This window comes from Lichtheimia ornata (assembly GCF_029851405.1).
Source record: "Lichtheimia ornata isolate CBS 291.66 chromosome Unknown scaffold00002, whole genome shotgun sequence".
In the NCBI taxonomy this organism is placed as follows: domain Eukaryota; kingdom Fungi; phylum Mucoromycota; class Mucoromycetes; order Mucorales; family Lichtheimiaceae; genus Lichtheimia; species Lichtheimia ornata.
Window position 1 is genome coordinate 1,024,765 of NW_026695322.1, and position 24,065 is coordinate 1,048,829.

Sequence of the window (24,065 nt, forward strand, 5' to 3'; positions counted from 1 at the left end):
TCATTCATCCCTACGCTCATTATGAAAAGCAGCTATTGATTGTTATTGTCTAAAAAAGTTAGATGTAGTATGTTCCCCCTTCCCTCCCACACACGCGTGCGAATCTAGGACATGCACCAAATCGAGATCAGCTTGTCACCCGACTGGATCCTACTCGTAGTTGATGACAGTCTGTGTGAATACATCTGTACCCCGTGTGTAAATCCCAGGGGATTGCCATGGCCTATAAATATAGTAAAAGTCGCCACAATCATCCCTTTGGTTTTCCAAACATGTGGTTCAAGTCAAAAAAGCTAAACACACCTGCATCATCACAAGGCAGTAACAGCGACAAGAATGAAAAGGCCGTAGTTCACCACAACATTGAAGATGAAGAACATGTAACAACGTCTTCAGGTTCTGGTACAAGCTATATCCCACCATCCAAGCAAGAACTGAGGCGGCTCATGTGGAAGATTGATTTACGTATCGTGCCATTCGTCGGTCTCCTTTATCTTTGTTCTTTTCTTGATCGGGTCAATATTGGTACGTAAGCCGTAAACAACGTCGTTAAATTATAGATCAGACATCTTATTCATTGAGGGTAAAACTAGGCAATGCCAAAGTGGGTGGTCTAACAGAAGATATCAGCATCACCGAAAGCGAGTATAACTGGGCCCTCTCTATTTTCTTTATTGGCTATGTAAGTTTACGAAAACTTTTGATGTAAATGTACAAGGTTTAATGTACCAATGCTTTGGGGTCACAGTGTGTGTTTGAAGTACCAAGCAATCTAATGCTCAAAGTGATGGGCCCACGTATCTGGATCACGTTGATCATGGTGATTTGGGGCGTCATTATGGCAGCCATGGCCGCCTGCGTTAATGGTCGCCAGCTGATGGTCGCTCGCTTTTTCCTTGGCGTAGCTGAGAGTGGGCTATATCCAGGTGTTATATTTTATCTATCCATGTGGTACACCAAACGACAGCTGGCGCTGCGTATTGCCGTCTTTTATAGTAGCTCCACGCTCGCAGGTGTAAGTGCGATGATCTTGTATACGAAATCTTAACACTAATGATGGCTTTATAGGCGTTTGGTGGTGTGCTGGTATGTATTCATCAACAATGGCTGTGTTCAACATTCCCCTTATGAGTTCATTTTATGCATACTAGGCCTATGGTATTATGCATATGGATGGTGTACGAGGATTGCATGGATGGCAATGGTTGTTTATTCTTGAAGCGCTTCCTACTATTGTTCTTGGCCTGCTTTGCTACTTTGTGTTGCCCGATTACCCAAAAAAGACATCATGTACGACACTTTGAAAGTCTGACAGGCTTCATGGATCTCACGCTGTTTTCTGCTTACGATAGTTTTGAATGAGCGTGAGCGCGAAATTATTGTACAACGATTGCTCGAAGATGTTGGTCCCGCTACTGAGACTCACTTTTCATGGCGCCAAGTATGGAGCGCCCTGCTGGATTGGAAAATGTACATGTACTCTGCCTCCTATATCCTTGGTGCATCCGTTGTCTATGCGCTAGCCATGTTCATGCCAAGTTTGGTACGTGGTATGGGCTTTACCGATATCAATGCTCAAGCCATGTCAGCACCACCTTACGTGTTTGGTATGAATCTCTTTATTTTTGTACCAAAATGGGATGGCAGAGACTTATTGTTATTATACACATCCGGTAGCATTCTTCCTTACGGTGTTTAATGGCTATAGCACTGATCGTCTCGGGGAAAGAGGTAAGCATGAAGGAATGCTTCTTTATGGATATTGACATCACGTGCTGCTGTATAGGATACCACCTTGCTGCTGCAGGCTATATCTCGTGCATTGGTTTTATTTTGCTTCTCACACTTCAAGGCCATGGTGTGGTAGCTCTTTATATTTCGGCATGCTTGGCAACAGCAGCAGCATTTGCAACTAGTCCTCCCATGGCTAGTGTAAGTATAAATCATATGCGTGTGTGGGAACAACATAATGACTAACAAGAGTTCTCTTACATACAAACATCCAGTGGTTCAGGTACGTATCGTATCATTTCAGCACCTCCCAAAAGTGATTCCCAAAAGTCTAATATTAGCATTTGTTAGTAATAATTATGCAGGAGACACGAAAAAAAGTGTAGCCATTGCAGCCGTGTTGTCCATTGGCAATCTGGGTGGCTTGATAAGTGGCCAGGTGTATCGTGCTGATGATGCACCACAGTATTTGAGAGGACACAGGACGTGTCTTGGGCTCATGCTTGGTGGTGCCACCATTGCTCTTATACTCAAGTACTGCCTCTATCGCATCAACAAGAAGCGAGACAATCTCACTGAAGAAGAGTATCAAAAGGCGTGCGAGGGCGAAGATTTATGTGATAATGTATGTATCATTATCATGGACGGCCGCTTTATCTTTTGTGTCTGACACTTTCTTTTTGTCTCTTTTGAAGCATCCCGACTTTAGGTATATCCTTTGATGATACATAGATGGCGTGTGATATAAAGCTTTTTTATTGATATCAGCAAGGGAGGTTGATATAAGATGTTTGAGAGGGAGAGAAAGATGTGATAGTACACACAAGAAGCTAGAGCGAATGTTTCCCTATTTTATGAAGAAGGCTGCTATACATTACCATACTACAACGCAAATGTCAGCCATGATGGTTTAGGAACCATCTATATCCAAATACTGATAGTAGATCCTGCTCACGTACCACTTTCATCTGCAAGGGAGCCTTGGTATCAATCGCTTGTTTCATCATAGCCTTGAGGTAATCGCCGCCTGATGCTAAGGTAGAAAGAAAGGTATGAATGCACCATAGTTGTGGAATACCAATGCCCATTGCATGCTAACTTACGGTTAACCAGAGATTGCCAAGTACTGTCCATACGCTTGTAAAACAATGAGAGGCTCGATATGCTGTTATCCCGGAATGATATTTGTAGACCTTTGACGAGTACTTCAAGTGTTATATCCGCTAGATGATGCGACTATAAAATCAATAAAAGTCATCGTGCCATCCATGCAAACGGTACCTGATAAATGAAAATAGAGCGTATGGTTCAATGAATTATGATGCACTTGAACGATGATGGCAGTAAGAGGAGTAATGACTGATGCGGCTGCTGCTGATACTGATGCTACGATTGGACTAATTGCACGTCAGTGATTGTTGTCAATATCCATATAGAAGCTGTATAGTTACTCACACGTCGGACGCGGATGCTAGCTTAGGTCCTGAATTGGGTGGAGTAGAGTCTGATGCTGCAACACTTGCCACAGCAGCAACAAGAGCTTCCAAGTTTGGATTGGGTGGAACTTTGGGCGTTGGTTGTGGTGCGTTGCTATGTGGAAAAAGTGCTGCCGTGTCAACAGGCCGCAACGTCGATAAGGTTTGTTGTTGTTGTCTAGCGTTTAACCTCATAAGGTCAACTATGCTCTTGACCACGGCAATATTGAGAGAAGCGAGTGTTGATGCGTAAGTTACGATTGTGTTGATATTATTGTTGGTCATGAAGGTCGCTCTTGTGCGTGGTCAATTGGTTGAAAAGACCCTTCTTCAATGCTTGCTTAATGAGAGACCGCACAGAGATGAATGGGGTATATTGGAGACGCGATTGGTCGAATAGATTTGTACTGTGTCAACGCACAAACGATATAAGGCACGAGGCCTGGAGGAAGAAAAGAGTAGAGAGACAACAGCGGCTATCGAAATTTGATCGTGCGCATGTGTGATACGACTCCCTTTTCGCATGATTCTAAATCATCTATGTTATGGGATATCGGCAAGATCTGATCGCAAAAAGGAACATGAGTTATACTCTCTAATACAGCCTTTACCCATCAAGTTGCACATAATGATTCAAAAAGACCCTTCCATTATCACAGTATTTACAAGTGACATGCAATGGCGTTTCGCTAAAGTAACCCTTTAATCCAACATCATTCGCAAGAGATAGATTGAGAGGTACAACGAGTTGTTTCATTGGGAAAGATACTCATCTATAGGGCAAGCTTCTATCCTTAGGCCGTGCATTGTGCAAAGGTGAATGGATGAAGATGAGGTGACGCCTGATGCGTGATGGCTTATGGAGCTGGATGATGATTGCTGTACACGGTTGACAGGTTGTTGCACAAAGGATGATGATGGTAGCCGCCATGGAATAGCGTGTAAAGTACGATAATTGGATGCGCCAACGTTCAGGATCATAACGTCAAGGTCAAGTTGACAATGGACACACGCTTTTTCCACGCATTGTATATACCCAATTCCTTCCATTCCATGTACCATACCATAATCCAAACCAATATCCATATCCATATCCATAAGAAGTCGTATGTATTGAACCAAGTTGCTACGCGTAAACAAAGCTGCTTCTATACAATGACTAAAGGTTGTCCACGTGAAAAGGCTGGAAGGCAAGTTGCTGCGAGTAAAGAACGACGATCGAAACAATGGAGTAGATGACTTGCTAGTAGCAGCTGCTGGAATGAATACGCTGTTACATTTGGTTGCGGCCAAGGAGAGTGCAAAACGTTGCGTTGTATCAAGAAGGGCAAGTGTTGGTTGTCAATCGCTTGCTTCGTCATTCTTTGTGGCAATCCAATCACGCTGAGATATATACCATGCATTGCGAGAGTTGTTTGCATACTTGATAATGTGTATCGATGGCCGTCAGATATGGTATACTCCACGTCAACCATCACGTCCTATGGTTCACGATATAAATTATCATTCGTTGATCAACAAACCCGTCCATACTCTTCTATACCTTGATATGGGTGACTCATGATACAGATCTCCTGTGGTAGTGTGCTGTTGGATAATGACGCGTGTGTTGGGTGGATGAAGAGGTGATAGCAATGATTATATGACATGGCTGTTGTGTGATGGATAAAGCTGATCAACATGCTGGTGCAATATTACGCAAAAAAGACATCCCCTGGAAGTAATTGCTCGTTGTCACCAAGCTTGAAAAAGAACCCGAAACGCTAGTTTCTTTGCATGTTCGCTGCACGACGCGTAAAGAATGAGGTGCCGCAAGGTGCCATGTACGTGCTGTTATCGTTTGAGAATAAATCGTAGCGAAGAAGTTGCTGTGGATGTCTTTGTCCAGTGGAGTGAAATACGAATGAAGAGAAAGAAGAGTAGACGTGAAAGGGATACCCAAATCTTGCTCTGCCCAATAAAAGATGCACGGTAAACAGTTTCCCAAATCCATAGAACGATACTTAGCAATGATAACTGCATCCATGAAGATTCCAAACGACCAGATCACAAGTAGCTTGCTGAATAGCCCCCATACTATAATAAAAGAGGAGGTCGGTAGGCGTTGTAGAGAACGGATCATCATTTACCAATGATAGCCATGTGCACGAAAACATGTTGGCACCCAATGATAGCTGCATCCATCAAGAATCCAAAAGGTACAAGACAAGTAGCTTGCTGAATAGTCCGCATACTATAATAAAAGAGGATGTTGGTTGGGATTGGAGCCCAAAAACGGATCATTCACTATTTACCAATGAAAGCCATATGAAAAAACCCCTGTCGACATCCAATGATAGCTGCATCAATCAAGAATCCAAAGGGAACAAGACAAGTAGCTCGCTGAATAACCCACATGAAAGAGGGTGTTAGCAGGCGTTGAAAGAAAGAATGGATCACTATTTACCAATAACAGCTTCATCCATGATAATCCCGATGCACCAGAAGACAAGTAGCTTGCTGAGTAGACCACATACTATAATAAAAGTGGAGGTTAGCAGGGGTTGAAGAAGAGAACGGATCATCATTTACCAATGATAGCCATACGCACGAAAACATGTCGACATCCAATGACAGCTGCATCCATGAAAATCCCAAAGAACCAGAAGACAAGTAGCTTGCTGAGTTAAACCACATGCTATAATAAACGAAGAGGTTGGCAGGCGTTGTAAAAACGAATGGATCACTATTTACCAATGATAGCCATACGCACGTCAACATGTTGGCATCCAATGACAGCTGCATCCATAGCAATCCCAATGCACCAGAAACATGCAGCTTGCTGAATATCGCACATACTATAATAATAGAAGAAGAGGTTGATTGGGATTGGAGCCAAAACACGGATCATCCACTATTTACCAATGACAGCCATAAGCACGAAAACATGTTGACATTCAATGATAGCTTCATCGATGAAAACCCAAAGCAGAAGACAAGTAGCTTGCTGAATAGACCACATACTATAATAAAAGTGGAGGTTAGCAGGGGTTGAAGAAGAGAACGGATCATCATTTACCAATGATAGCCATACGCACGAAAACATGTCGACATCCAATGACAGCTGCATCCATGAAAATCCCAAAGAACCAGAAGACAAGTAGAATGCTGAATAGTCCGCACACTATAATAAAAGAGGATGTTGGTTGGGATTGAAGCCAAAAAACGGATCATCCTCTATTTACCAATGATAGTCATATGCACCAAATCCTGCTGATATCCAAGTCAAGCCGATTCTTTGCAATCGTCCGCTTGTTGATAAGGCCCGCTACGGTGGCACTCGGCTTGAAAGCGATGGAACGATACTTTATGGGCATATGCAGTGAGAAGGTTGAGTAATATTGATACCACCAAAGAGAGCATACTTACATGATGCCGAACAGCCCTTACAAAGGGAGACAACGAGACGATCCTTGCTGCGGAGTGACGTACATATGGCTAAAGAGCGATGTGAATGGCAATCGTTTTTCATTGGAAATCGAATGCAGCTTGACGATGAATGCCATGAGGAGATGCATAAATGACCTTGGTAACACCAAAGATGTCAACGCGGACTCTCATTGCTTGTTGATGACATTATCCATCCATAAGACGCGTATAGTTGTAGAGATTCATCAAAGTAATTGCCGATAATCAGAACCACAAGATGATCGAAAGCTTGTTGACGCCAAAGGTATAAACCTGCTCCTTGTTGCTGACATGATCGATCAATAAGGGACCTTTGTTTCAGGAGGTTCACCAAATTGCAGGTAATGGGAAGCACCAGATGGATGATGGGATGAGGGTTGATATGGCACCAAAGATATGCATGCTGTTGTTTGTTGCTGATACAATCCACTCACAAGAGACTTGCATTGGCGGACACTCTTCAGAGAAATCGCCCGTTGCTTGGTAACCAACCACCCGAGACGCAATAAAGGTTGACACCACCAAAAGACATAAACACTCCCCCATGGCAGACATGATTCACCTATAAAAGATGCACCATAAACAATTGTCCCAACTCATCCAACAATACTTAGCAATCATAGCTGTGATCTCGTAAACTCCAAAGCACCAAAAGACAAGCAGCTCTCTGCAATGGTCCCTCTAAATAATGGTAGGCGTTTCAGCAAAGGTCTCCAAAAAGCATGAGAGTCATACATACCTGAACCACGCAATCATCATCCGCAGACTTGGGAACCAAATAGGCCATCAGGATGTAAAGTGATAATAAAAGCGCACAGCCAAAGAAACGTCATTGTACCGGCACTCTCCTGTGGATCGACGCGATGAAGTGCATCAATAGAGATACCCATCTTCTCTCTAAAGGCAAGGAGATCAATAGCCGTAAAACGATGGAGCCGTGCGAACAGAGGATGCATTTTTAAATCCCTGAGGCCGCAACATGAGTCGCACTGTCCCCGGGCACAACATGTAGAGCTCCACAGGAAAGTGTAGTACAATGACATCCTTGACGTGCAGCCTTGATCATAATAGCATCGCCGGAAGAGGATCTGCCACTGTATGGAGTTTGGTAAGTTCACTTGATCCAACCAATCCCATAATGATGCACTGTACCTTGAGGTATTCCCAATACCATTCCATTGATGCTTGCAAATCACCTTGTATCCATCCGATCCAGTATGTGCTGCTGCTGTTTTATGGTAAGGTTGGTTAATTAAGTGGCCTTGCATTGTAGATCAAACACCATGCATACCATTGAGCCAACGTACAGCATTCTTGCTTTGATATCAATGTATTGTTGTTGCTGCCACAGGTACCATAAGCCAACGTATTGAAGCTACAGTAAATGTAATGTAAGATAACAAGTAAAACCAATCCACACGCTATTGTTGTCAGCATACCCAAAAGAGGCAATGCAAAGACGTGTTGAGAACCTCATTGTGGACAACTCGGTAAGGAAGACACACGACGCCGTGAACCATGGTGATCACAAGGAATTGCAACCAAATACACCATCCGAAGGCAATACAATAATCAACCTGCAGCGTCAAGGTATGCCACCATATGTACCATACTCTCATTGGATCCTGAAATTGGCATCATAAGAGATATCCACCTTCTCTCTGTAGGCAAGGAAATCAATAGCCGTACTTGGATGGAGGCCGTGTGCACAGCGGATGCCTTTTCAAATTGGCCTTGCCATCGCATCTTGAGTCACACTGTTTCCGGGCCAAAATTCCCCAGGAGAGCATAGTACTACACAATGACATCCTTGACGTGCCGATTGATCAAAATAATCGCCCAACCAGAGCCTGACCTAATATTTCTTTCGTAAGCACACTTGAAGGGACAAACCCCACAATGAACACTCTTACCTTGTGGTATTTCTCAATAGCATCATTGCCTCAAATAAAACCATATCTCCATGTCATCCATATTGTCTTGCTGCTGTTTCACTGTAAGGTTCGTTAATTAACAGGCTTCGCTTTGTAGATCCAATACCACGCATACCATTGAGCCAACCATACAGCATTCTTGCTTTGAGATCCGTATCCTGTTGCTGCCAGAGGTACCATCATCCAACGTATTCAACCTACCATAAACGCAATGTGAGATAACAAGTAAAACCAATCCACACGCTTTTGTTGTCCGCATACCCAAAAGAGGCAATGTGAAGACGTCTTGAGAACTCTCATTGTGGACAACTCGGTAAGGAAGACACACGACGCCCTGAACCATGATGATCACAAGGAATTGCAACCAAATACACCATCCGAAGGCAATACAATAACCAACCTGCAGCGCCAAGGTATGCCACCATATGTACTATACTCTCATTGGATCCTGAATGAGTCACACTGTTTCCGGGCCAAAATTCCCCAGGAGAGCACAGTACCATACAATGACATCCTCGACGTGCTGATTGATCAAAATAATCGCCCAACCAGAGCCAGACCTAATATTTCTTTCGTAAGCACACTTGAAGGGACAAATTCCATAATGGACACTTTACCTTGTGGTATTCCTCAATAGCATCATTGCCTCAAATAAAACCGTATCTCCATGTCATCCATATTGTTTTGCTGCTGTTTCACTGTAAGTCTCGTTAATTAACAGGTTTCGCTTTGTAGATCCAATACCACGCATACCATTGAGCCAACGTACAGCGTTCTTGCTTTGAGATCCGTATCCTGTTGCTGCCAGAGGTACTATCATCCAACATGTTCAACCTACCATAAACGCAATGTGAGATAAGGAGCAAAGCCAATCCACACGCTATTGTTGTCAGCATACCCAAAAGAGGCAATGCAAAGACGTGTTGAGAACCTCATTGTGGACAACTCTGGAAGGAATGGACGCAACGCCTCATTGAATCTCGTACAAGCGAGAGAACACCAACCTACAGGCGAACTTTAGTACCACAATGTTCAACTTGAAGAATAAAAGGATTGCAGCGATTGAACTTACATGTTGTATTGGATTGGAAGCTTGTGTCATGGGTAGATCGCGCACGTGCTTGTTGTAGCTGAATGTGTCGCCATTGACCACCTGTTCACCCATTGACGGTGTGCATTGCTGGCAATGCCAGAAGTTAGTGGTGTGGAGAGTGTAAATGGAGTTGGTCTTACCTTGCATCGTTGTGAAGCGGGAGTGGGAGAAGGTCGTTCCTTTCATTGTTCCTGATTTGTGCACTCCACACCGCCCCGCTTGTAACAGTGTGTACCTTAACAACATCCTTTAAGCTTGGGTCGATAACGACAATAAGAGGTTACATGTGAGTAGTAGCCCTGGAACAAGCTCCTTATGGCTTACTGTGAGGACGATTGGCGTCTACTATTATGTCTCTGCGCATCGATTCGTTTATGCAGCTAGACTCTTAAATTTGTACAACCAACATGTGATCTCCCTCTACCAAACGTAAAAGAACATGGTACGTTCTTCATCAATTATTGATTGTGTATAGTGAACGAACACTGCGGGGGTTTGCTGACATGGCTATTTTTTATTACAATCAATGTCATCACTATCAACAATGCAGCTATGGTAATACTTTTTTGTTGTTTGACGGTGTAAGTCGTATGGCCTTTTCTTTTAGATTGTACGTGCGATTGCTTCTTTCGTCTCCCTGGATACGATGCTTACATGTCACCCTGCTGCTTTCAATATGTACATAGCAATATCCCTATAAGCTTGGACCAATAAATCACACACCTCGGTATTTTTTCAATTGAGCATACTGCGGTACAAGTGCCATCAGCAATGAAGAGCAAAAACCAATGCATGGCCCCTACTACAGCAAGCCATGCATGCGCGTATAACTCATTGCTGTCATCAATGTTTGGCTTTATACCATTGGGATATTTGCAATTGATTGATGTAGTGAAGAAATCGCCTTGCGCTCGACTGTTGTCGACAATATCATCCTTTACTACTTTCAGTGATGAATGTGACGCATTATTGGCCTCGTGAAACTTGCACACATGATTCCTTCAATCAACCCGGTCGAGCAACTTTGATCTATTGAAAACCCCCACGCTTGCTTGTAACATTTTGAGATATGGATGTCTTTATGCTGTAAGCGTGATGATATATGAAGTGGTTTTTGTTCATTGTCAAGTAGCTAGAACGTGATACAACCAAAGATGCAGGCGGGCGTGTTTGTGTAAACAATCCATTATGCAGGATTGGAAAGGGCAATGTAGGATGCTTTATGCATTATTTAGGAAGAATCATGTATTATTAGCCAACAGCCACTTCCTCCCACTTCGCACTGTTGCCTAATCCATTGCATGTGAACAATTCTCCTGCTCCAGCCGAGCATCTCCATCATTCAAGTTTCTTGATCGGAGCTGATTTGACTGAGCTACATACGCTCAAACAGCGAGTACATCCCGTTGAGATAGGTAGCCCATACGGTATACGGATTGATGTATTCGTTGTTTGGGTGTAGCTCAGACGAATCAACTTGGATCAAGACAGCTGAATCATGGACTTAAATATCTGGAGCAGCAGCATCGTTCCGATGTCAGCCAATGGAAAAAAGGTTGGGATTGGGAGGAAGTGGCTGTTAGCTGGCGATACATGAATCGCTGCTAAACAGTGTATAGGCTACCATGCATTGAGCCTTTAGTCTTGGCTTCTTTGCTTTGTTACACAACACGCCCCTCTGCATCTTTGGCTCTATCAGGGTCCAGCTATTGTACAATGAACAAAGGCCACTTTTCATATAGCATTACGGTTAGTACAGCATAGTAAAAACATAAAGACGCCCATATCTCAAAACTTTACAATGAAGCGTGAGGGCCTTTAATAGAAGAAGGTTGCTGGGCGTGGTCGAAGTAACCTTGTGTCAAGTCTCAAGTCCATCATGGGAGCATAGGTAGGCCGTGTTTTATAAATGGATGTTAGCGTCACGTGTGTGCTCGATGATAGGTGGGATAAAAAACTACCAGTGGGATGGATCAAGATAACACCCTTTATTTATGACATTCTAGCAATCAATCTACATGAGACCCATATACTATCACGTCTTTTTGTTCAAACGAGATGGATGGCATAGATGCATTTGAGTGTCTTCAAATCTACGTCACGCAATTTCCGCTGTAGGTTTTCTCTTATTCAAGTTCCTGCATTCCAATTCAAGACAACACGCTTTACTCTCGTCTCCGCGCTTTGTTCCCCATGCAAACACCCAAACATGACGACGACGACGACTCTGAATTCTCTTATAAGGTCCTCGATAGCAACAAACGGTTCCTCCAATCATCAAGAAAGCGACGACTATTGCTTGATGGGTCTTATCAACCGGTCCATCCATCAGCCAGCATAGCATCTTACCACGACTTGAAAGACAACAACAACGACAATCTGCACTACTCGATTACGTCCGGTTTCCTCTCACCAAAATCACCCGATTCGCGCGCTTCCTTTGAGCAAGACAAGTTCTCTGATATTTATGATACCCCTTATGATGATGGATCAAGCGTGTCCCAGTGGCAACTCACAGGTAAACAATATTGCTATTTGTTTTTTAGCTGAAAAGCTAATGTAAGGATTGTATAGATGAACTCCCTTCATTGCCATCAGACAAGCTATACAAGGCCATCCCAAGCAGTGTACCAAGTTATATACGTGTGAATCAACTATTTATATGGGCGGCACAACTTGTTCGGATGCAACAGGGTGAAAATGGGATATCTGGTCAATCTAGTCAAAAAGCGGATAGGATTGGTATGCTTCCATGTCATCTTTGTTGTAGCCAAGTTCTCATTCTGTGTGTATCTAGCGAATCGAGTACGTGATCGGTTGATTGAGCAATTGATCGGAGGAGAATGCCAACCATCATCATTCAGACATCAAGAGGTGAGTCATGGTTTACATCACGCGTATCGAAAATACAATGCTGATTGCTATACTTTTAATAGGTTGATGATTCAAGCTTGAGTAAAAAGATGCCACATCCTCGAAATGAAAAGAATCGAGAAACAATACGTGATCTTCAAGAGCATTTACGGATGTATGTATATCTTAGAAGTGGTGATGGAAAGTGAAAGGGCTGACCCTTGCCATGGTTAGGCTACTCAAAGAGAGAAGTGAATGGGAACAAGAATCCACAAAGGTGTTCAGTGATCACGCAGCCACACTTGACGAATGCAATACACACGATGGAAAGGAAAAGTTGACCAACGAGATATTGGATGAATTACCCGATTTTCAAAAACAATTCCTCGACAAGTATTGTGCTGAAAAGGAAAGCGACCAAGAGACATCATCATCATCATCACGGCCCGTATCAACAACTCAGGCGATGAAGATCCCTCAAAGGCTGCGAGACAATATACCACGAATGCGACAAACTCTATTTGTACTACAGCAGCTGCAAAAGAAGGCTAGAAGCTATTGCAATGACAAGACGAGAGAATACGTGGAGAAAAGTGATACCAAGCCAAAGTATATGCCAAAGGATGACAATCTCATGGTGCTGGATACTTCCAAACATGATGATGAGAAGAGGAAGGATGGCGATATCGAAATCCTAAGGTTACTCGGTTCCTCAGCAACCTTCTAGTCATTTCATATTCTGCTTGGATTTGATACTGCGCAGATAAAGCAACATTTGTACATATTAGCATCTTTGTGGGTAAATCTACCTATCTAATAAACCACTGCATATCTATGACATCCATGAGCTATTCGTATCGAGTAATGTATGTCACATGAAAACCAAACACAAGCGTAGAAATCAGCCATGACAAGTGCAAAAACAAGTTGTCTATTATGCTATACTTGCTATCAGCGTGAATCATGTTGCTAAATTTTTTGGAAGGCATGTCATATATACAGTTAATGTTGGGGGGGATGAGATGATACATGGGGGAAAAGGTTAAATGGAAGGGCGTGGTTTTGCATATTACAAAGTGGGTTCAGTGGTGGAAAGAGCAGCCATCAAATCCATCATGCCAGCTATAGAATAGAAAGGGGGAATGTTAACAACATCCAATGTCTCTCATTGTTCTCCTCATCACCATCATCATTTTACTTACATATACTCGATGATCCCAATTGATGCTGATAGTCTTCGGGTGAAGCACTAATGATCATTTCCGGATAATGAAGATGGGGAGCCTTGCTATGATCCACGGGTTGAAGAGTTGGCATTCCTTCAGCTAATTGTGATAACATTTCATCGGCCCATGCTTGATCGTGTACTTTGTTTGGTTCATGTTGCTGTTGTTGTGATGACCAATAATTGTATTGATTGGCTGAGTCATTGGCCGCATCACCGATATCTGGTAATCCTTTAGCTCTACGCCATTTGTTGGTGCGGCTCAAATCGTAGTCAATAGTGAGATACCAAAACTCGCTGAAAAACTCTGGTGGCAATTCCCAATTTTGTGCAAGCGTTGGATCTTCGCCATGCTGTACGGCACCATTCAATAGCAATGAAAAGCACCTGTCATAATCCATCTGATCTCGGAAAATGATCATCCTGTCACGCATATGGGGAGCGGGTATCAAGTCAATACGTGAATCGTGAGGAATGGCTAATTGTAGCAGGGTTGGTTGTAAACGTGCAGCTGACTTTGGGCATCCAGACATAACCATCCTTGATTGACAACGCAATTGTAGTCGCAATTTCTGGATAGCGCTAAGACTCTGGGGCTCTTCCAAAAGTGGTTCTTGTGGTGCTGGTGATTGCTGGTGTTGTTGTTGTTGCCATGGATTCGTATCTTTTGGTTGCTGTGTTTGGAACATCACTTGTTGCGGTGGTGGTTGTTGATGCTGTTGATGATGGAAACTTGTGCCATCCTCATCTTCAGAGTCCTCATGTTTGATAATGATACTTTCACTGCTTGGTGGAGATGGTGATGGTGTTGCTGGTTCTTGAGTAGTATTCCTCTCATGTTCCTCATATTGCATATCCTCATCCCTTTGTGTCCCATCCATATTGTTGTTGTTGCTCGTATATGCATTGTTGGCAAAGTGGGATGCCATGGCAGGCTTGAGATTGACATTGTTGAGGGTGTAAGCGTTGACATATGACTCGATAGCATGCGGTGATGAGTGAGCCATCTCACTAAGGGCTTCCTCGGATAGATAGGGTGAATGAGAGGGAATGAGGATATGATGATGCATGCACACAAATTGTAATGTCAAGACAACGCCCTTGAGATACCAGTTCTCCACTCGAAAAGAATCAAGCATAGCTTGGGTTGTTTGAAGTTCCTTTGTTGCTGCATGATGCTTCTCACGAAGAGACTTGATGGTTGTTTCCAGGTCACGTAAATGTCGTTCTTTCCTTTCACGGAATGCACGTTGAGCAGCTCGATTTTGAGCCTTCCGTAGCGCTGGAGATGCTGGATTTGGCTTACGACCTGGCTTTTTTCTAACCTTGACAGGTTGCTCCCCAACACGTCCACCTCCCTCATTACTTGCTTGTTGTGTACTTGTGTTGTGTTGTTGTTGCTGAATGACATTGACATGCGAAGGCGAGATCTCTCCAAGGCAAATAGGTGGTTGCTCGCTTGGTTGTACAGAAAGTGGTGTTGTTGTTGTTGATGAAGAAGGTGACCAGCCAGTAGTATTGCCGTCGTTTGGTTCGTACTCATCCATGACAGTATCCATCATCATCGGTGATAAGGGTAAAAGAGAAAAGAAAAGAAGGCGGGAAGAAGTGGGTGAAAGAAGGAACGGGCCAACACAAGGGAAAAAAGATGTACGCCGACATGAAATGGATTTGTCAAGCTTTTTCACCTCTTATTGTCCCCCGCATTTCCCTTGTGTCCCAACATCGATTATTATGATACTACCAAAAACACACATGACCCCAATAAACATGGGATTAGTTATATACTTTTTCATGATGTTGAGTGGACATGATGAATGATCCTTGGTATTGGATTCTCTCACGATTATGCATTTGGTAAGCAAGATTTTCTGTTACTTCTCTCCACATAACACTGGTAACTGTGCTTCAAATATGTTCTCCCCCCTTGGACCCCGCACGGGGAGTAGCACCTCATTTTAGAGTTCAGTCGCCGATTATCTCCATTCTTCATTCGGATCATCATCCCGCTTAGGACAACCCATCATCACTCTTCATTGATGCATGGTGGATCCTTTCTCAAATGATGTACGTGTAAAACATGGCTGAAGATTCAATCACGTGGTCACAATGGGTCTCTCACATGAAAAACCTATCATCCCAATCACATACATACCAGGGACAAGCTGTGCTGCAATCCACCAAGAAGAAGAAAGAAGGCACCATCAGCAGCAGCTCAATGAAGAAGTTGGGAAAGGCGACAAGCTATTATTCTCGGACGACACGTGGTTATCAAGGTTGGGAATGATCGATACTTGTGCTAGGGCTCAGTTGTAGTAGTAGTAGTGCACGTCTTTCACGTGTGCAATAAACATTTTACTTATGCGTCACTGATAAATACCCACCGCTGATGTTTGTGTAAAATCATATGAAAAAAGAAGAGCCAACAAGAACTTCTTGCTTGGTAGTACATTCTTTGGCGTAAAGCACGACATGGCCGCTCCGCTCTCTTTTGTCCCATTCGTTGGGTCATGCATCATCAAATAAAAACCGATGCACAATGATGGAATATGGAATGACATGGGGTGACCAGATTTAGACATAATCTCTCTCCCTCCTCCCCACCCCGCATCATTGCTCGCTCATAGGATTCTTGACGCCCATATCCATCCATGCATGCACATGCTGTAAGGGTTGTTGTTGTATACATAGCAACATTCTTCTTTTTGCTGACAAGGGATGTTGGCATGGATACATGATGTTATGTATAGCAACGGGGTTCTTTGTAAAGAAATGATTGGTCCAAAAATCACAACAACGAGTGACCCTCTGATTGAACCGGCTTTTGCCTTTATACAGAAACAATGCAGCAGCGATTCTAGACTGCAAACTTTGATGACCATGCTAATGATCTTTATGGGCTGCTTAAACTTAATGACAGCAAGGGGGGAGCAGCTGAAGCACACATCCCCGTATTCGTGCAATTGCTTCTGTCATTGCACTTGTCTTTTTCCCACTGCCTGTTACAATAACATAGGATGCTTTGGGGGACGAAAGTGGATTCCAAGGAGCAATTCAAGATCATTCAATTCCGAAAATGGGTGAGAGATGAGGCGCAGGTATGTAGATGACACCCCGATCCCCGTTATAGATGATGATGTGGCACTCCCTATTTCATGCAGCTTAATGAAATAGACTCGAGAACAAACAACCATATCAGGAGCACAATCTGATGTTCTGGATTGATCCTTTTTTATGTATCCGAAACCTGACAGTTACAACATAGAAACAAACACGGCAATGTGGTGGGATCATATACACAAGTAGCATAAGGCATAGAGGGAGTGATGATGTGGGAAAGAGCAAACACAAAAGGTGGGGGGGAGGTGGATGATGGGATGACGAATGTAAAAAATGATGGGTGTTCAAAAACACAGGAGTGTGATATCGTATAGGGCTATACAAGAGATAAGAAAAAGTAACCGGGCAAAAAGAAGAAGATGGATGACGAACGACAAAAAGATTGAAATGACAAATACGATGATGAAAATAACACGCACGCATACATACAGCTAAATGGCATGATATAAATGATGGCGGTGTTGGTAATGGTTAGCATAGCCACGGTGCAAACGATGATGCCGAGGAAGGAGAAGAAACAGGGCTTGTGCTATCACTGCTAATACTGCTGGTAGAGCTCAAGCTTTCAGTTTCTTCGAAGGGTGGTGGTACAGATGTTGGTGTGGCAACGGTTGCTGGAGAAGGTGGTGTTGGAATAGGTGGCCACCAATTAACAAGAGCACGGACATCCACCTTGCGTTTGGCAGCCTTGACAAATAGCTCAGCAGGACGCACCTTGGTATGACGCAAATAATAGCTCTTGCATGTCTCGCACCAATGGCCCGTGCCACAAAGATTGCGATACCATTGATGTGTCTCATGCACACCACAATTGGCGCACCGCTTAGTAGGCGTGTTTGTGTACAAGCTTACCACCGATCCAGATGATGAACGACGATCATGTTGATGATGATGAGAAGAATGATGGATAGTGTCATGTGCCGCTGCTGATGACTGATTGGCCACAATTAAACGTAAAGGTCGAGGCTCATCATGTTTGAGCTGATATCGATAGCATGCAACACATAGACGACGACGTGATGCTGGTTTGCTGTTGCAATTGTGACACATGGGCTTGCGCTTTACAGGACGTGGTGCTTGCAAGAGATGAATGAGACGAGCATAATAGCTGTACCAATCATTAGGTCGTGGTAGTGGATGATCATCAATGTTTAAGCCGACATTGTCAAACAAGAAACGAGCAAGTTGTACAGTCTGGTGAAGGCGCGCATGATCAAACGTATGCAGGTTGAAGCGGAACAACGTATTGAGCACACTATTGAGCCTGTAAATGTGGTCTTCCTTTGCCAACAACGCATTCTCCAAAAAGCGAATATCCGTACGCCCTGGGCTAGATCCATGCTTCGTATAGCGGAAAAGGTGCAATAGCCATGTTGGAAAAAAAATAAAGTCTGGTGCCACCAGCCGACTTTTGCTATTTTCCACCCTAAAGAACACCGCCAACAATCGCATTTGGTTACATAGCTCAATCGATTCTATCGGCCGTGATGCTTTGCCGGTTCCAATGTGGCACCTAAACGACCCATTCATGTGTCGTCCAATAACCTTGATATGAATAGGCGTCCTAGTAGTGGAAGTTGTGTGGTCGTTCATTGAAGTGAACGATTTTGTTGTCGGCCAAATATAACCATCGGTCAAGCTGTTGCGATCTGCATTTTGCTTGAAGGTGTATTCAGCTTCATGCAACACCTGTTCCCAACGTAGCATCAACTCATCATCGGGAATGGGACGTTTGTTGTCGATGAAGCTACCAGCTTTTGTGGTCGTGTTGTTAGGTGATGCCGATGCTTCTGATTGTTGCGGCGGTGGCTGTATGAGCAGTTGGCTGATATCCATATGCTTGTATACGCGTTATGTGCTGAAGAAAAGACCAAGATGAAAGAAAAAGTGGTTACAAAAAAGGAAGTGAGACGGATGAAAAAAGAAGGAAAGAAAGAGAAACATAAAATGCAAACTATTTATGCTTAGCAAGAGAGCAGGAGCCTACTAGGAAGCAACGACAACACCTGCTGGAAGAAAACTCAGGGGTGGGGGATAGAAAAAGATACCCACCCAACCTTCTTTTTTTATTGTAGACTCTGGGAGGTTCTTTTTGCTTTTCAGTGGCAGATAGGGTCATTGGCTTTTCTTTGTCTCAAGGTAATGTTGTACCTCAAGCAAACCTGTTCAAGTCATGACACCGTCATGGCAGGACCCTGAACAGCAAAGTACATATTCATCATGCGGTGACACCGATCTAGCAGCATTTACTTGGTCTATTGTTAACTCTTACAAACATAAACACGTCAAGAAGTGGGTTGTGGTGTTGGTGGCGGATGGCGTATTTTCTTTTTTTTCTTTTCTTACAGGCACAAAAATAAAGGGGGGATGTGGTAAGCTCATGGTTAGGCTGATGAATCTTTCATTGTGCAGGCGTGGTTGATACATGAGTGGATGAACAAGTGCCCCGGGATCTGCAGGCAAAGTAGCTCGTGCCAACCATGAGATCACAATGCAAATGACGGTGATATTGTGCCGCAGATGAGAAGAGTGCTACTCCCTATTGTAATTCATCGTTGTATACGATCATGAATAATGGTTGTTATGCCCTTCCCCCTTTCCTATCATGCAACTAAGAAGCTTGGATCGGCTGCTCGAGAATGTCTCGAGACTTGCCAGCTGTCCATTTCATTGTCCGGTTGCACAGCAGCAACAGCAGCAGCATGGACCCTTTTTCTTTGGAGCAGAACCTTATGTAATCCCTATCATTGATGCTTCCCCCATTAGCTTCCATCATGTTGCCGAAATAACAGCTGAGGATCAATACTTCAAAATCTATACGCGAAAAGAAAAAGTCAAGCAGACAATGGATACAAGTTGAATATGTCATTCTCGCCCATTTCTCCCCCCAATGTCGATGCATGGTGTAATATCCGATGCATTGCATCGGAGCTTTGACGAATGAAAAGCAATAATCACTGCGAGCCACACGAGTATTTAGATTGAGTGAGAGCAGCCAAACAGTAAGCAGCGTTCATACCAAAAAATCACCAACATGGTTATATTGCTGTACCCTGGCCAACAGCAGCACCAGAATTAGCACCCCTTTAAACCCGCACCATCCAATACCTATATCAGGCACAGACATCGAGAAGTGGCATGTCCTCTGTAATACATGGGTGGGAATATGCGCACCATGTTTGGGGAAACTGTGGTGGTGGTCATGTGGGTGTCTAGAGCACAAAACACTCAAAAAGCGCGAAAGTTGTCATGTGGGGGTGCTAATGAATGCCGGTAAAGAGAGACGTAGCCTTCTCCACATCCGATGCTTTGTTTGTTACCTTGCGTAAAATGGTACCATTAGCATCCAAGCCGATGGATACATATCCTTCCTCTTTTTGCTTCTCCCCCAACCCGCCTTTTCTTTCTTCTTATTTCTTTCTTTTCCTATGCTTGTCATATTGTCGTCATGGTAGCATGCAAACAAGACGTCTATTTTCCAAATGACCGGTGTGCAGGCGGATGCTCAATTACGCATCGCGTTCTCTTTCTCCTCCAAACAACCCCTTCCCCAATAAATACCTGTCTTAGTCACCACCCGAACAAACAACCCCCCAACAAGTACCCCTTGTTTCAATGTTTGATGGGGATTGATCAAGATTACACCTCGTTTTATTCGTATCCATTGTATTCATGATGTGCGTTACTGTTCTTTTTTGCCCGCCAAACGCTACCAAATTGGTTAACATTCATACTTTGTGGATATGCATGATACTCAAAACAAAGGCCATACAGGCTTGTTGTAGGGCCACACTTGATGTATTGTCCTTGAAACAAGCGCAGCTATAACTGCACATGATCTATACCACTCCTGCAGACATTTCATTGTGTACAAATGTATCGTCATTATTGTCAAAATCTTCCCCTCTCGTCATCTCCAAGGCTTCACATCACTACAAGGTATCCATGGCAACGTTAACCAAGGAACTAAAATGGATACCCATTTATTTCAATAGCGTGATCCACTATAGCTTTATGCTGTGCTGGTGGTGTATGCAAGTGATGCTTGAAGAAAGAAAACGCTTACATGTGAGTGGGCTTTACTTTTTACACCGTTGATCATTATTAGCGTGCACGATGTGACCCTTTGCTTCCTTGCAAGGCAACGTTCCATGCGTTAACGGCTTACACTGTAGCAAATGCAAGGACTTTCAAGGTACTAAAAAGACACCTATCGGATCGTTTTATTCAGCGACTACCACTGCCACTACCACTGTAGCCACTGATCCCTTCATAAACGATGCTTTAATAAAAAGACGATTGATACAACGCTAGCCAACGTACATAAAGATAGCTTCTCGATAATGAAAGCACAAGGTGAAATGCTCGAATCAGCACGTCTCTGCTAACAACGCATGTCCTGATCTACGTCAAACCTATATTTGTAAAAGTGAAACAGCCGATCCAAGTAGAGTATCATTGCGTCGTTCGTTAATTTCGGAAGCACGTTGTTCCTTGGTCTAAGCTCTCAACCCTGGATAACAACAAGTCATTTGTAGTAAGGCATTATCGATAAGAGTAGCCAAATCAACATAAACATGATGGTCCATATACCAGCAAAATGTGTTTCAAAAACGACGGTCTCATTAAGAGTATGATACAAGGGCAAAGCAGTGCATGTATGTATGTGTGTACAAAAGAGAGATATCTACTGCTAGTGGATGGGAGCGTGTGTGAGGGCGAGAATGTTGTGTATATCGAGCGGGAAACGTCGGGAGAACAAAGGAATTAAAAGCAAGATTAAAAAAAATTTTGATATGTGTGTATAAGATTTAGGCCTTGGTACCATGAACCTTCTCAATCAATTGAGAAACAACGGAAGGATCGGCCAAAGTAGAAATATCACCAAGTTGATCTTGCTCACCGTTGACAATCTTGCGAAGAATACGACGCATGATCTTACCAGAGCGAGTCTTGGGATGATCGGAAATAATATAAACAGCCTTAGGTGTAGCGAATGGGCCAATCACAGAGCGAACCTGAATCTTGAGCTCCTTATCAAGACCATCAGCTGCTTCGACATGGGGCTTCACTGAAACGAAGGCATGGATACATTGACCCGTCAAATCATCATTACCACCAATGACAGCAGCTTCGGCAACAGCCTCATGGGCAACCATGGCAGACTCAATTTCGGCAGTAGAGAGACGATGACCAGAGACGTTGATGACATCTAAAGTATATAAGCGTTAAATCTTTGTGGTCTAGATCTTATAATAAAACTTACCATCAACACGACCACGGACCCAGATATAGCCATCCTTATCACGCGATGCACCATCACCAGTGAAGTAATAACCGGGATAAGGCTTGAGGTAAGTATCAAGGTAGCGAGAGTGGTTGTTGTATACAGTACGTGCCATAGATGGCCAAGGTTGTGTGACAGCAAGAACACCCGTTTCATCAGCTTCGGTGATTTCCTTACCCGAAGTAGGGTCAAGGATGATAGGCTTGATACCAAAGAAAGGCAAAGTAGCTGATCCAGGCTTAGTAGGAGTGGCACCAGGAAGGGGAGATACAATGATGGAACCCGTTTCGGTTTGCCAATAGGTATCAACAACGGCGCAACGATTTTGGCCAACCTTTTCATTATACCAATCCCAAGCTTCAGGGTTGATAGGTTCACCAACAGAGCCAATAACACGCAAAGAGGAAAGATCATAGCCTTGGAGCCATTCATCACCAAGACGACGAAGGGCACGAATAGCAGTGGGTGCAGTGTAGAATTGAGTGATCTTGTGCTTTTGAATAAGGTCCCAGAAACGCGATGGGTTGGGGTACGTTGGGGTGGATTCAAACAACACCGTTGTAGCACCCAATGTCAAAGGACCATACACAATGTACGAATGACCAGTGACCCAGCCAATGTCCGCCATACAAGCAAAGATGTCTTCAGGATGGTAATCGAAAATGTACTTTACAGTGGCAGCAGCACCCAAAAGATAGCCACCTGTAGTATGCAAAATACCCTTTGGAGCACCCGTGGAACCTGATGTGTATAGCAAAAAGAGTGGATCTTCGGCACTCATGCGTTCTGGGGCACACACAGCGCGGACCTTTGACATCTCATCATCCCACCACACATCACGACCAGCCACCCAGGGTACTGGTGAACCAGTGCGACGATAGACGATGACGTGCTCAACTTGGGTTTGAGCATTGCCCAATGCTTCATCGACAATACGCTTGGTAGCAATGTTCTTACCACCACGACGACCTTCATCAGAAGTAATCACCACACGTGCTGAACAATCAACAACACGATCACGCAATGACTCGGCGGAAAAACCAGCAAAGACAACCGAATGAGGAGCGCCAAGACGAGCACATGCAAGGATGGAAATGATAGCTTCGGGAATCATTGGCATATAGATAGCAACGTTATCACCCTTACGAACACCCATATTCTTGAGAACATTAGCCATCTTGCTCACTTCACGCAACAACTCGCCGTAAGTGATATGTCGCACATGATCAGGCTCATCACCTTCATGGATGATAGCAATCTTGTCTGGGTTTTGGTATGCATGGCGATCAACACAGTTGTACGACGCATTCAATTCACCACCAAGGAACCAGGCAACATCACCAGTCTCAAATGAGCCATGCTTGACGGTTTCAAAAGGCTTGGACCATGAAAGCAACTCGTTGGCAAGCTAAATGGTAATCATGTATTGGTTATTGCCGATCTCTTTTTATGTAATGCAAGGTGTGTATCTTACATTGCCAAAGAACTTGTCAGGGTGGTCAACACTTTCTTGCCACATGGAACGATATTGCTCCAACGAGGAAACAAATGGCTTTGGGCATTCTTGGGCGTTAGCCAAACGCTCTGGAACTGGGTGAACAGGAACCTGATCAGCGGTCATGTTGATAGAGATGGGAGGAAAAGAGAAAAACAGAAAAAGAAAGAGAGATTATTTTGGGGCAAGAAGCCACTGATCGGTTTAGTCCTTTTAAAATGTTTCAAGAGAGGGATTAAACTTCAGGCACTTGGGGCAATCGCAGGGTGTGACATGTCCATTTTCGGCAAGAACGGTATTTTCGGAGCATATAAGAGTTATATCTCCCCCATCATGGTAACGGTCGAGGCTGCATAAGTCAATGAGCCGTCATCAGTAAAAAGATGCCCACATCACCAAAATGAA

General features: G+C 43.7%; 6 protein-coding genes across 6 annotated transcripts; 2 read left to right on the forward strand and 4 right to left on the reverse strand.

Moving 5' to 3' along the window:
- Positions 1–272: 272 nt before the first annotated feature.
- On the forward strand, positions 273–2,453 carry O0I10_000862 (uncharacterized protein; the record flags this gene model as incomplete). Its single annotated transcript, XM_058480964.1, has 11 exons — positions 273–525; positions 594–682; positions 749–1,015; positions 1,069–1,086; positions 1,152–1,290; positions 1,353–1,607; positions 1,678–1,731; positions 1,787–1,932; positions 2,007–2,014; positions 2,083–2,356; positions 2,427–2,453. The coding sequence occupies 11 exons, from the start codon at positions 273–275 to the stop codon at positions 2,451–2,453; spliced, it is 1,530 nt and encodes a 509-aa protein (XP_058348528.1).
- Positions 2,454–2,627: 174 nt separating this feature from the next.
- On the reverse strand, positions 2,628–3,491 carry O0I10_000863 (uncharacterized protein; the record flags this gene model as incomplete). Its single annotated transcript, XM_058480965.1, has 4 exons — positions 2,628–2,764; positions 2,835–2,954; positions 3,013–3,128; positions 3,187–3,491. The coding sequence occupies 4 exons, from the start codon at positions 3,489–3,491 to the stop codon at positions 2,628–2,630; spliced, it is 678 nt and encodes a 225-aa protein (XP_058348529.1).
- Positions 3,492–11,873: 8,382 nt separating this feature from the next.
- On the forward strand, positions 11,874–13,260 carry O0I10_000864 (uncharacterized protein; the record flags this gene model as incomplete). The annotated part of the gene is made up of 5 exons (XM_058480966.1): positions 11,874–12,198; positions 12,255–12,422; positions 12,478–12,554; positions 12,617–12,708; positions 12,768–13,260. 5 exons carry the CDS (start codon positions 11,874–11,876, stop codon positions 13,258–13,260), a joined length of 1,155 nt encoding a protein of 384 aa, XP_058348530.1.
- A 342-nt stretch (positions 13,261–13,602) lies between these two features.
- Positions 13,603–15,305, reverse strand: O0I10_000865 (uncharacterized protein; the record flags this gene model as incomplete). The annotated part of the gene is made up of 2 exons (XM_058480967.1): positions 13,603–13,655; positions 13,736–15,305. The coding sequence occupies 2 exons, from the start codon at positions 15,303–15,305 to the stop codon at positions 13,603–13,605; spliced, it is 1,623 nt and encodes a 540-aa protein (XP_058348531.1).
- Positions 15,306–17,349: 2,044 nt separating this feature from the next.
- On the reverse strand, positions 17,350–18,714 carry O0I10_000866 (uncharacterized protein; the record flags this gene model as incomplete). Its single annotated transcript, XM_058480968.1, has 1 exon — positions 17,350–18,714. One exon carries the CDS (start codon positions 18,712–18,714, stop codon positions 17,350–17,352), a length of 1,365 nt encoding a protein of 454 aa, XP_058348532.1.
- Positions 18,715–21,689: 2,975 nt separating this feature from the next.
- On the reverse strand, positions 21,690–23,786 carry O0I10_000867 (acetyl-coenzyme A synthetase; the record flags this gene model as incomplete). Its single annotated transcript, XM_058480969.1, has 3 exons — positions 21,690–22,090; positions 22,145–23,573; positions 23,640–23,786. The coding sequence occupies 3 exons, from the start codon at positions 23,784–23,786 to the stop codon at positions 21,690–21,692; spliced, it is 1,977 nt and encodes a 658-aa protein (XP_058348533.1).
- Positions 23,787–24,065: the final 279 nt, after the last annotated feature.